Below are 13,806 nucleotides of genomic sequence, written 5' to 3'. Positions count from 1 at the left end.
GAAGAAGGGTTTCGGCCCGAAACGTTGCCTATTTCCTTCGCTCCATAGATGCTGCCGCACCCGCTGAGTTTCTCCAGCACTTTTGTCCACCATCAACTTACTCTGGATTTTTATAGATTAGATCAGAAAACCCAGAGCTAAGAGACAACATCTGTTGCTAACAAAATCCGTTGATTAGTTAATCGACTGATTTGCAGAGTTTGAACATGAATTTCCCCAAACACAACAATTAAATAGGATATAAAATACCTTCTGCCAATGCAATGGTAATTCAGTGAACTGGTCAATTAACCAGTCACCAGAAATGTGTTGCTTCAAGCAGAGAAACAGTCTATTGGGTGACAGATTTGATTGGAACTCAGGTCTAGGATCAGTAATACAATCAATCACTTTAAAAGACCATTGCCAAAAGGTTCAAATGATTGAAACCAAGGAAGAATTACAACAACAAAATGATGTAATCTGAACTAATCAAAGATGCCTTCAGCTAAATATTTATTGAACAAATCTGTTACTAATTTATTAAAACTGAATGTGTTCCAGCTAAATGTACAACATTTTAATGAAAAGCAGTGGGAAAGGAAAGGGCACCATTAATTTGAAGACGCTGATTACTTTGTCAGATTTAATTATTGAAGATAAAGATTTCTCAGAGAAGGAAATCTGTTGAAGATTCAGATCAACAGGTTAATTGGATCAATATAAATTGATTTGTGTGGAAAAGAGCACACTATTCAATATTTGTACAGAATAAATAACAATAAGATGTTTTATTCAAAATGTAATAAAATATCCCAATAAACTTTGCAAAAGTGAAAAGTAGGTACCATTTCAAGAGAACATAACTCACAAAAGAAAATTCATAGGTTCTGATAGGGTTTGAAGAAAGAACATGAAGCAGCAAGCTGGGAAAGTTACAGCTTGAGATTCAAGAGTCAATAGTGTTTAATAGTAAGATTAAACGAGAACCTACCAGTTTGAAGTTTGATCTGTATTTTATGAGGAGTTACGATGAGGGATTACGTGAAGAACCCGCTCAGTGCGCAGGCGCGGCATACTTCCAAGCAGCGGTGTGGAATCACAGATAGACACAGTTATTTGAAGTAAACATAGTAAAGATAAGGAGACATCAATTTATTAGTTTGATCCATATAATGAGGGTGGGAGCGGAGGGCACGTAATCCCTCATCGTAACTCCTCATAAAATACAGATCAAACTTCAAACTGGTAAGTTCTCGTTTAATCTTACTATTTAACTTCGGAGTCACGTGAGTGACTACGTGAAGATTTCAAAGCTCTGTGATTTCAAACCGTGTAACAGTTTCATTTCACTCACTGCCGAAGTTCTTGAGGGAGGAAGTGTTATCGTAATCAACCAATTAGTCTATTTGTAGAAAAACACAATGGTATTTTTTAAACAATAACAACAAAGAATTAAGTTGCTCCCCTGGGCTTAAATTAAATATTTGCAGTTCGTAAATCTTTACTGCAAATAAACCAGGTTTTGCCAACGGCTTATTATAAAATTTCTGAACGGTCTTTCCCCCCCCCCACCATCCTGCTGTAGCCAGGATGTGGTCTATAGGCATGTCCATTCTTTAGCCGTCGACATGGATGCTGCCCTGGTGGAATAAAATTTGTACATGTTAGTGTTTATCCCAGCAGTTTCTAGCACCTGCTTGAGCCATCTCGCAATGGTTTGGCTCGTCACCCGACCATAAGGTTTTTGTGACTGACCCACAAGGCTTTTCATCTCCCTCGAATATTTTGGTTGTGTCTATGTAGGATAGTAGGTGGGTCATGGCACATAACCGTGGTTCTGGTGGGTAAGCCACGACTGGATTAGGTGTTCCTGGTCTGCTCTGTTTGATCAGTCGCTGGATAACGACAGATCTGGTCTGGAGCTGTGATCATGTTGTCCAGTCGCAATAGGTGTAGTGACTGGACCCTCTGAGCGGATACAAGTGCCATCAACATGAGCGTCTTTAGTGTAGCTTGCTCGAGGCCGAGGGATCTGGCTGGTGGCCATTCCCTGAGATATGTCAGGACCACACTGATATCCCAAATATGGGTATACCTGGGCTTAGGGCTTGATATTGTAAATGCCCTTCATCAGTTTTACCACCAGTGGATGGGATCCCATCGCCTGTTGTCCTGGCGCTGGTTTGAGATAAGCAGAAAGAGCACTCTGCGTGTGTTGATGGCACTGTAGCTGATCCCTACATCGTGGTGTAGATAGGCCAGGAACTCCAGTATGTTGGTGGCTGTGGCTGTTGCGTATGTTGTCCCTGTTTCCTGGCAGTACTTCTCCCTTTTTTGATGCTGGTTAAGTACTGCCTCTTGGTGGATGTTCGAAGGGATGCCGACATGGTGGTGATGGTTTGTTTGGACAATCCCAGTTCCAGGTAAGGTCTGTTCAAACTTGCAACCCAGGCGTTTAATTTTCTCATGGCATGGGTGTTTAGCTTACCTGGTAGGTAAGTAGCTGATAGCCAAATATGTCTTTCGACACACCATTGCCAAATCATGTTGACCAATTTGTCGCATGATAATGATTTTATGCCACCCATATGGTTAATATAAGCCATCACCATAGTATTTATCAATTTGTAACCGAACATGCAAGTGCTGCATATTAGATACATATGCTTTTAAACCATAAAAGGCGCCCAACATCTCTAGATAGTTAATGCCCAGTGTAAGTAGTAATGATGACTCTAGGTTAGTCCATCTACCACCTGTGCTGGATATGGAGTTAGTCGCTCCCCAGCCTTGAGCACTGGCATCTGTTTGAATAACTAAAGTAGGGTTAGTGATAAAGATAGGGCTGAAACTATGCCAAACGTTTTCTGCCCACCACTGTAGCTCTGATATTGCTTCAGTGGGTAAGTTCATGACACGATCATAGTGACCTGTATGTCGTTTTATTGCCTGTACCTTTGCTCTCTGTAAATTTTTTGATAGTGCAAAGGTCCGAATTGTGTAGCCGGAAATGCTGCTACCATTTCCCCAATTACTCTTGCTACTTGTCGAATAGTTGGTCGCTCGTTGACCATTAAATTGTTGCATGATTGTGCTAATTCAACCATTTTTGCCTTTGGCAAGGTAACAGTCATATGGACTGAGTTAATTGTGAAGCCCAGGTAGTCCATGATAGTGGATGGCTTCAACTTAGATTTATCTGGATGTAGGACGAACCCCAGAGTTTCGAGGAGCTGTTTTGTAGCTGATACTGCTGCCACAGCCAATTCCATCGTTTTCCCTACTATCAGAATATCATCCAGATATGCCATGACAATATGTTTTTGTTTTCTTAGTATTGCCATGGCTGGGTTCAATATTTTGGTGAATAATCTTGGGGCTGAAGTTAGCCCATAGGGCAATGCTTTGTACCATCCAGATAAATGTTAGGTATCTGCGATGATCCTTGTATATGGGTACTAGGTAGTAAGCATCTTTAAGATAAATGCTTGCCATGAAGTGTCCTATGGAATTCAGTTGTTTGGCAGTAACATATGTCTCCATTTTGAAATGTATATACTTAACAAATTTGTTTAGTGATGTTAAGTCAATGATGATGCGACAGCCACCATCTTTTTTGGTTTTAGTGAATATATTCGATACAAATTCCAAAGGTTCATGTTTGGTCTTTTCGATGACCCCCTTTGTGATAAGTCTCACCAGTTCAGCTTGTCCCTCACGTTTCTCTTTGATGGAGGGAGAAATACCCTTTGGGGCCAATGTTGAACTGGCGGCGTTTTTTTCTGACATGAATTGTATTTTATATCCACTAATGCTGTTGAGTATATACTTGTCACTCGTGACCATACCCCATGCTTCTTTAAACAAGTGTAATCTCCCCCCTGTTAATAAAGCACCCTTATTCTCTATATGCTGGTAGGGACCAGATCCACCTACCTCCATGGTTATTGGCGATTCTGTTTCTTCATTTTCCTGAAGGTTTTGCTCTGACGTGCTGGCGATGTTGGGGGGAGGCGCATTGTCCAGAGGGTCCGCTACGGGCCCTGATCTAAAAAGATCTTTGGGGATAATGTGCGGACCCCAAGCGTTCACCAGTCCCATATTGCAGACGTCGACTGGTGGATGCCGTGGGGTGCTGCCGCTTGGGTATCAGAAGTCTTGGTTTGCTCGTCCCGGGACCTGCCCTCATTAGGCCGAAGGTTTTTGATGCTTCCTCCATCTCCTTCAGTTTTTTATTGAGATCTTTCCCAAATAGCAGCGCGTCCGTCTCCGCAGCTGGGGCTTTACACAAGCCAGCAAATTTGGGATTGAGGGCAGGTCTTATGTTTCCCTCCGGAGATTGTTGATCTCAAATTGTGTGGTACACATTAATGCCAGCACATCCTGCTGGCAGGTATCCATCTCCGTGGTCTCCACGGAACGAGCAAAGGCTGTGATGGCCGACGTCAGGAGCCTTAGGTTCCGCTGTAGCTTGAGTTCTTGGAACCGGATGTGTGACCCCACATGCCCCCAGATTTGGCTGTTGACACTTTTTACTTTGAGGGCCTCACAGTTTTCTGGTGCTGTGTGTTGTTTCAGCACCTCAGCGAGCACCTTTTCCAGTAATGGTTTATTGGATAGATGGTTGATGCTGGCCGCCATTCTTGGTTCCAGCGGTGCTCCAGCCCGTGAGGTTGCTACAAAGCGGTCCACCACACCCAACAGCTCTTCCTGTTCCTGCACCCCTGGCATACTCCCGAATTAATCCGCCTGCCCCTGTTCCAGACCAGCCCAGCCCTGGTCACCAATGCTAGCCTCCAGTAATGAGGGAGCAGAGGGCAGTGCATGAAACACTGTGGAGGGGGTGCCTGACCTCCCTCCGCGAGAGCACTCTTTCTGCGTATCTCGCTGGAGCTGCTCCAATAGCTGTTGGATGCAGCTCAGGCGGCTGTCTCTCCTCCATTTAGGTGGAGACATGTCCCCGTCCGACGAATCGGACGCCACCGGCCGGATGCCTGTTCGGATGGCTAGACATCCAGCCCGCAGTTCAGGCACTAGCGGGACTGGGCTCGGCGTGGTGATGGGGATAGCGGAGCGCCCGGTAATTGTTCATACCGCCTTCTTCTGGAGCTTTTGTGCCTTGTAGTAGCGAGAGCGCCCCTCAAGCAGCGCGTCTCGCAGGCACCTGCCCCGAGAGCCGCTCCAGCGGCTCAGGCGGCTCTCTCTCCCCCCGTGCGGGTGGAGAGACGTCCCGTCCGAAATCGGGAACACCTGCCGGATGCCTCTTCGGGTGGCTATGCAACCAGCCCGCTGCTCAGGTACTAGCGGGCTGGGCTCGGCACGGTGTCGGGGAATAGAGGAACACCGGGTAACGCTCCTACCGCCTGTTGCTGCCCCCCTCCCCGACGGGAAAACGTTCCTCCTTGAACGGGGGACAGTTTTGTTCCAGAGCCTTTTTCTCTGCCTGTAAAAAACACAAGCAGAAAAAGACTCACCTGTAAAAGAAACCCGACCTCAGGGTACTCACCTGACGGTCCGTTTCATTCTGTAGCGGGAGCGCCTAACACCCGTTGCAGCCGCTGTTGCACTGCTGGCGTAATGCCGCGCCTGCGCACTGAGCGGGTTCTTCACGTAGTCACTCACGTGACTCCGAAGTAAAATTCTCATATATACCGACAACGGAACAATGAAATTCTTATTTGCCATGTGCGGTAAGAAACAGATGAGGTTCTTGTTTAAAACCGGAAAATAAAAGTGGGATATAAAAGAGGTTAGAACTGAATGAGTGAGGAGATGAAGTAATATTTAGGGCTGTACACACGTCTGAGTGGGGGGACCATAAAAGGATTTGGCTACGTGTAGAGTAATGGTAGTAAAGGATCTTCAGTTCATTTGGCAGGAATGAGGAGCAGTGAAGATAGGCCAAGACATGAGTGGTGAGAATAAGGGTTCAGAGCATAGTAGGTAAGGAAATGCTTTGTGGGTTTAATGTTTTCCTTTTGTTTGTTCACCAAAATGTATTTGATCTTTGCGACATAACGTGGAAAAAAAAGCACAAAATCTGCATTTTGCAAATCACAGTAAACAGAGGTGAACATTAGTCATCTCTGCAGTAACTATTTTGAATATTATCTCAATTAGTTTTTGATTCTGTGAGGAATTGGCTCGAACCAATGAAGCTACTGTATAACATGATTTATTAAACTGAAAGGATAAATAACCAACAGTGAATAGTCATGGGAAAAATTGGACGCTTGGGCACAAACATAAATTACAAGTGATAGAGTGTTGTGGCTGAGGAAGTAATGAAAGTGCAACATATTCTCTCAAGTGCACTAGGAGGAAAAAAGAATTTCAAGAATTTGTTCAATGTACAGAGTGTGGAAACAGGCCCTTCGGCCCAACTCGCCCACACCGGCCAACAATGTCCCAGCTACACTAGTTCCACTTGCCTGTGCTTGGTCCATATCTCTCCAAACCTGTCCTATCCATGTACCTGTCTAACTGTTTCTCAAACGATGGGATAGTCCCAGCCTCAACTACTTCATCTGGCAGCTTGTTCCATACACCCACCAACCTTTGTGTGAAAAAGTTACCCCTCGGATTCCTATTACATCTTTTCCCCTTCACCTTGAACCTATGTCCTCTGGTCCTCGATTCCCCTACTCTGAGCAAAAGACTACCCTATCTATTCCTCTCATGATTTTGTATACCTCTATAAGATCTCCCCTCATCCTCCTGCGCTCCATGGAATAGAGGCCCAGCCTACTCAACCTCTCCCTATAGCTCACAACCATCTTCAAACTTGCTAATCTTGCCCTGTATGTTCTCATCATTGATGTAGATAACAAAGAGTAACGGGCCCAGCACCAATCCCTGAGGCACATCACTAGTCACAGGCATCCAGTCTGAGAAACAACCTTCCACCATTACCCTCTGCTTCCTTCCATGGAGCCAATTTGCTATCCATTCAGCTACGTCTTTTTGGATCCAATGCGATCTAACCTTCCAGAGCAGCCAACCATGTGGTACCTTATTGAACGCCTTGCTGAGGTCCATGTACACAACATCTACAGCTCTGCCCTCATCAACCTTTTTGGTCACGTTTTCAAAAAGATCAATGAGATTTGTGAGACATGACTGCCCATGTACAAAACCATGCTGACAATCCCTAATCAGCCCTTGCCCATCCAAATGCCTGTATATCCTATCTCTCAGAATACTCTACAGTAACTCACCAACTCACCAGCTCACCAGTTCCCAGCATTTTCCCTGCAGCCCTTCTTGAAAAGAGGTACAACATTTGCCACCCTCCAGTCCTCCGGCACGATTTAAGGATGACTTGTAAATTTCAACCAGGGCTCCCGCAATTTCCTCTCTAGTTTCCCACAATGTCCTTGGATATATCAGATCAGGCCCTGGAGAGTTGTCTACCTTCAAACACGACAATACCTTCAGTACTTCTTCGACAGTAACCCTGACTGCTCTCAAGACACTTCCAGCGACTGCTCCAATTTCCTCCATCCTACTGTCTTTCTCCTCGGTAAATACAGAGGAGAAATACTAATTTAGGACCTTGCCCATCTCCTGTGGCTCCACACAGAGATGACCGCTTTCAATCCTGAGAGGTCCCACTCTCTCTCTAGTTACCCTTTTCCCCCTTATGTATTTATAAAATCTTTTGGGATTGTCCTTAAAGCAACCCGCCAGAGCTATCTCCTGCCCCCTTTTTGCCCTTCTGATTTCCTTTTTTAGTTTCCTCCTTAGTCCCTGAAACTCCTCCAGGGATGCATTTGATCCCAGCTGCCTATACCTGTCCCATACATCCTTCTTGTTTTTGACTAATGTCTCAATTTCCCTCGTCAGCCAAGCTTCCTTACCTTTGCCTGCTTTGCCCTTCATTCTAACGGGGACGTACACATCCTGAGCTTTCTTCAGTACACTTTAGTTTCTTGTTCAATCTACTTTAATAAATGGTAGTAATTTGAAAATTCAGACTGAGGAAGTAGGCAATATTGTCCATAAATGTATCCCCAGTCGGTAATACTAAACACACAATAAAGCTATTGTTTTTTCCAAATTCAATTCCAGTGAAACATAGAAACATAGAAAATAGGTGCAGGAGTAGGCCATTCGGCCCTTCGAGCCAGCACCTCTATTCAATATGATCATTGCTGATCATCCAACATCAGTACCCCGTTCCGGCCTTTTCCCCATATCCCTTGATTCCCAAAGCCCTTTGAGCTAAATCTAACTCTCTCTTGAAAACATTTAGCATATTAGCTCCTTTAGCATATTACTTTTTTGCATATCTCTACATCATTGTCTATATCTCTCGTTTCCCTTTACCCTAACTAGTCTGAAGAAGGATCTCGGCCCAAAACGTCACCCATTCCTTTTCTCCAGAGATGCTGCCTGTCCCGCTGAGTTACACTGGCTTTTTGTGTCTATCTCCTTTCCATGTTGGGTTCAGTTGTTTAAATATGCTTCCTTGTATCTTCCAGCAGTAAGTCAGTCACATGGCATGCTTAGTACAGGATAGTGCAAGCACGAAAAACATTACATGGTGTAAGGAACAAAAGACAGAAAGGAAATTATTTACAAAAGTAAATGATCTACCCTCTTTCAGGGAGTTATAACATGCCTCTGTAGATTAGCCTCAAGCCAATTCTGTGCATTTAGACCAAAACATTTAGTTATAATGACAAAGAACATACTTGCAATAGATCAATTAGTTCCTGGAACCTATTCTCTCTCAAATATACATCAATATCTTTTTGGTTCTTTTGCATCGAACTGCACTGTGATAGTTTACAGCAGACAATTAACAGCATGTCTCTGGATATGTTATATACCCAATGGAACATGCAAACGCACTCAGCAGTCAAGGCCAGGCTCAAACTAAGGTCTCCGAAGTTGTGAGAAAGTAACATTTAGCTGTGCTAAATTGTCCTCCAGTAACACACTAATGAAATCTCACAGATAAACATCAATTTGTCTTGCTTTGGCATGAGTCCTATTTATTGCGTTAATTAACACAAGAAGTCAATGTGCAGTTTAATTGAATACGCTTGCCTGCTGCATGATAAATCCTGAACACTTTTTGAGCGGATTTTGTGTGGGTCAAGTGAGTGAGTTTATTGTCATGTGTCCCTGTATAGGACAATGAAATTCTTGCTTTGCTTAAGCACACAGAAAATAGCAGGCATTTACTACAAAACAGATAAATGTGTCCATATACCATGATATAAATATATACACACATGAATAAATAAACTGGTAGTGCAAATAACAGAAAGTGGTTGCTAATAATCAGAGTTTTGTCCGAGCCAAGTCTAATCAATGTCTAAACTGTTTAAGTTCACCAATATAATGTGGCCAATATTAATGTCACCAATGTCACCGATATAATGTGGCTAATATGTGACTGATGGAAGTTGGCCTGATCTCAATAAATTATAGTTGTTTGCTAAACTAGAGTTTTGAATTCTTCATTCAGAACTTGTTTGTGTGGATTATTCTGCATTTTTGCAAACTGATTTGAAATTGTTTTCTTCCTATGGATGCTTCCATTCACATTGATTATAAACTAAAAGAGATTAATACAGTAACATTTTATAAAGTCTATTTAAATCAACAAATATTTAAATTGATAAATGATCAAAACAAATTGATTTGAGTTAGGTTTTCCACTGAGCCGCAAAATCAACTCGTCTGTAAAAAGTCTGTAATCAAATATAGACCTATATATTATTTTTAGAAAAGTTATGAAGAGAAGTGAACTAAGGATATGAATGACAAGAATGTATAGGTGCATTAATCTTTGATGCTGTTAGGACATGTTGAGAAAGTAGTAAAAAAAGAGCATACGGGATCCTGGGCCTCATTTATAGGCATATAATACAAAATGAACCAGATTCTATTGAACCTTTATAAAACTCTGCTTATCACACAATTACTTTCTATTTTGACCAATATGCTTCAGGCAGAACTTGAACACCAAAGAAATTTATCCATGTGAAAAGATTTACTGGAAAGGGTCCAGAATCAACGAATTTCAATTCTTCTCAGAGACAACTAGGTTGAGAGGAGAATGAAAGATGTATAAATACTTGATGATTTAGGGATGCTAAATAGAAGTAAAGAGATTGCAGATGCTGTAATTTGGAGCAAGAAAACAGGCCCTTCCCCGGGCCCAGCGATCACCCCGTACACTATCACTCTCCTACACACTTGAGCCAATTTACAATTTACAGAAGCCAATTAACCTAGAAACCTGTACGTCTTTGGAATGTGGGAGGAAACTGGAGCATCTGGAGAAAACCCACGTCGTCACAGGGAGAACGTACAAACTCCGTACAGACAGCACCCGTAGTCAGGATTGAACCCGGATCTCTGGTGCTATGAGGCAGCAACTCTTATCGTTGCGCCACTGTGCCACCCTAGGGAGTGGGAACATTTTTGGAATACAGCAAAAGGGACTAAACTATCGATAAGGAATGGCAGGCACGGAAATCTCTGTCAAAATATGGGGGGGACATAATTTCTTGACGGGCGTACGCGCACGCATGCGCACACATGCATGGTTTCGGCCGTAGGCCCTTTGGCCAGTAACATCGGCAACTGACCTGGTTGGTGATCGACTCTGAACTCCGGCAACAGCAGCTTCGTCCGCCCCAAATTGTGGGGCTTCAATCGGCCCGTTCGCGGGGCCTTTCATCGCCCGGCGTGGGCTTCAACATCGGGAGCCTTGATTGCCTCGACGCAGCAATTTGACCGCAGGGCGGTGGAAGATCCGGTGGTCGATTTTAAGCTGCGCCGCTCCGGGCAATGAAAGGCCCTGCGAAAGGGCCGATTCAAGCTCCGCTCTGACCTTTGCTCCACCAGCACGTCTCCCTCCTCCAATCACCGCGCTCTATCCTCAGTCACACACGCTACTTCTGCCTCTGACCGACACCTCACTCCTCCAATCATCGCGCTGAATCATCATGCACCCAGCCCTTAGTGCCTGCTGACCGACGTCTCTCTCGTCCAATCGGCGCCCTCGATCATCAGTCCCACCCCCACTGTCTCGCGGAGATTTTTAACAGCTTTTTTTTTCATGGAGTTTTAAAATCCAGATTGAAAAAAATGGGGCGGATCGTCCCCCACCTCTCAAAACAGGGGGGGTGGGGGGCGTCTCCCTCCTGTCCCCCCTGGGATTTCTGCCCCTGAGGAATGGGGAAACATGCAAGAGTTGGCGGTTGAGAAACAGGAACAGACTAAAAGTTTTTATAAAGATATAAAAAGAAAAAAGATTAGTTGTTGTTATGGATCCCCTATAGACCGAGACTGGATAAATTACAGTGGGCAAGAAGGAAATGACAGCAAAATTAAACAAATATGTCACAGGAAGAGAGATTACGCAGACTGGTTCATTACAATCTTATAGAAGGACAAGAAGCAATTTCAATGAAGTAAACTAAATTCTTATAGGGCTTGAATTTAGAAGTGGAGGTATTGTTTCCCCATGATGGGGTGTCTAGAACCAGAGTTCAGAATCTTAAATTCAGATCAGAGAGAAGAAATAATTGACTCAGACAGCAGTGAATCTTTGAAAGCATCTGCCCAAGAGAGCTATCAAGGCTCAGTTGCTGAATTTATTCAAGACAGAGACCAATACATTTTTTCGCTATTAAAGGAATCAAGAGAATGCAGGAATGTGGCATTAAAATAAAACACCAGTTTTTTACAAGATGCCACCCTAATGCAGGGTCTTGATCTGAAAATTCCTTTTCAATTGTGCTGTTAATGAATGGCAGAGCAGGCATGAGGAACTGAGTGTTTTGTTGCTATGACATAGGGTGTCACCATCCAGGTTGATGTGCATGGCCATTGCAATTGACGACTGCACTCACTCACATAACCAAAGTCCAATCCAATTTGTGCGTGAGAGAAACCTAAAAATATGTTCAGGTGCCATGAAGTCTGAGAAAACTGGGCAGTATAAAGGTTAGACTCAGTGAGAGACAGGACATGAAAGACATTCAGCGGGTGCGGAAGCATCTATGGAGCGAAGGAAATAGGCAACGTTTCGGGCCGAAACCCTTCTTCAATCTGAAGAAGGGTTTCGGCCCGAAACGTTGCCTATTTCCTTCGCTCCATAGATGCTGCCTCACCCGCTGAGTTTCTCCAGCACTTTTGTCTACCTTCGATTTTCCAGCATCTACAGTTCCATCTTGAACATGAAAGACATTTAGTATGTACCAGAATAGTTTTTAAATTTGACCAGATTTGTGGCAGCTTTTCATCTCTTGTGCAAAATATTTCTTGCAAGGGATAAGAATTGATTACCAGCTGCCTCAAACTGGGAGCTGCATGATTTAAAATAATCTACTTGAATCAAATCCATTGCCATAATCAGTTCCACTGCTGCAATCACATATTTCCACAGTTATATTATTTATAGGCTGTTAACGTTGTTTTTCCATTTCTCTACAAATTAAAACCACATTCAGTTTCATACTACCATTAAGATCTTGCAACTTAATGTAATTTTCCGTGTGAATAACGCAAAAAACCATTACCTGTAAAAGGAGAAGAAGCAATATTTACTTCTGAGCAAAGATGGCAAATTAGTAGCCCTATGTAATGGTCGTTCAGTTCTTGTCAAATGTTCTGGTACATTTAAAAAGACACAAAGTGCTGGAGTAACTCAGAGGGTTAGCAGCTCTAGAGAACATGGATAGGTGATGGTTCACGTTGGGACCCTTCCCTAGAAGTGTGCCGACCCGAAACTTCACCTATCCATGTTCTCTAGAAATGCTGCCTGACCCGCTGAGCTACTCCAGCACTGTGTGTAAGCCATTTGTGTAAGCCAGCATCGGCAGTTCCTTATTTCCATGCACTGGTATATTTATTCACTTACCTCAGAATCTTTGTAGTATCGTTCAGGAATTTCATCGTACGCAATATCAATGAAGCATACATCTCTTTCAACATCTTTTGCCTCTGAATCAAAGATCTGCAACACATATGTAAACAATTTTTCAATTATTAAAAAATAATGAAAAAAGAAGGCCGGTGGTCAGCTAAAGTGCAGAGAATAGTCGAATCCTCTGTCAGTAAATGTGGAACTATTGAATCATGTGAGCAGCAAAAGTAGAAAGTACAGTGTCATAAACTCCTAACATCACAGAGTCATTGGGCTCATCAAATCTATGCTGGCTCTCTGTACAACAACTCAGTCAGACCCAGTCTGCTGCTCTTCCCCCTGACCCTGCACATTGTCTATCATCAAGTATCTTGGTACAGAGAAGATTCACGAGGTTGTTGCCAGGACTAGAGGGTCTGAGCTACAAGGAAAGGCTGAGAGGCTGGGACTCAATTTTATAGGAATTTGAGGGGTAACCTTTTCACACATAGGGTGATGGGTGTATGGAACGAATTGCCAGAGGAGATAGTTGAAATGTTTGCAATGTTTAAGAAATAATTTAATAGGTACATGGATAGGGCAGGTTTGGATGGATATGGACATGGACAGGCGGGTGAGACATGTTGATCGGTGTGGGCAAGTTGGGCTGAAGGGTCTGTTTCCACGCTGTTTGCCTCTCTGACTCGACCTATTCAGTTCTCTTGTCAAATTTCTGACTTGTTTCTACCACCCTTTAGTAGGCCCCCCTTGGTCATGACTGACCATGGGTGAAACATCCTGGTCGGATGCAAGCCTGGGCGATGTCATATGGAGGACAGGCTGTTGCCCATGCAGCACGTCCCCCCTCTCCACGTCGCTGATCGCTCCAAAGGTACAGCAGGGCCGTTACAGTTTGGCACCAGCGCCGTCTCAGGAGCTGCCAGAGCGAGGTT

The 13,806-nt window shown here is 43.7% G+C and overlaps 1 protein-coding gene across 5 annotated transcripts in view; it reads right to left on the bottom strand.

The window, feature by feature from the left end:
• The window catches only part of pitpnc1 (phosphatidylinositol transfer protein cytoplasmic 1), a 214,299-nt gene that overhangs the window by 24,870 nt on the left and 175,623 nt on the right, over positions 1–13,806 (bottom strand). For all 5 annotated transcript variants that reach the window (XM_033044154.1, XM_033044155.1, XM_033044156.1 and 2 more), the window contains one exon: positions 12,869–12,964. In XM_033044154.1, the coding sequence (XP_032900045.1) occupies positions 12,869–12,964 (96 nt within the window). The remainder of the gene's footprint in view (positions 1–12,868; positions 12,965–13,806) is intronic.

This window comes from Amblyraja radiata, chromosome 26, assembly GCF_010909765.2.
Source record: "Amblyraja radiata isolate CabotCenter1 chromosome 26, sAmbRad1.1.pri, whole genome shotgun sequence".
In the NCBI taxonomy this organism is placed as follows: domain Eukaryota; kingdom Metazoa; phylum Chordata; class Chondrichthyes; order Rajiformes; family Rajidae; genus Amblyraja; species Amblyraja radiata.
The sequence above is the reverse complement of the archived record's forward strand: the minus strand, read 5'-3'. Positions and strand labels throughout refer to the sequence as shown.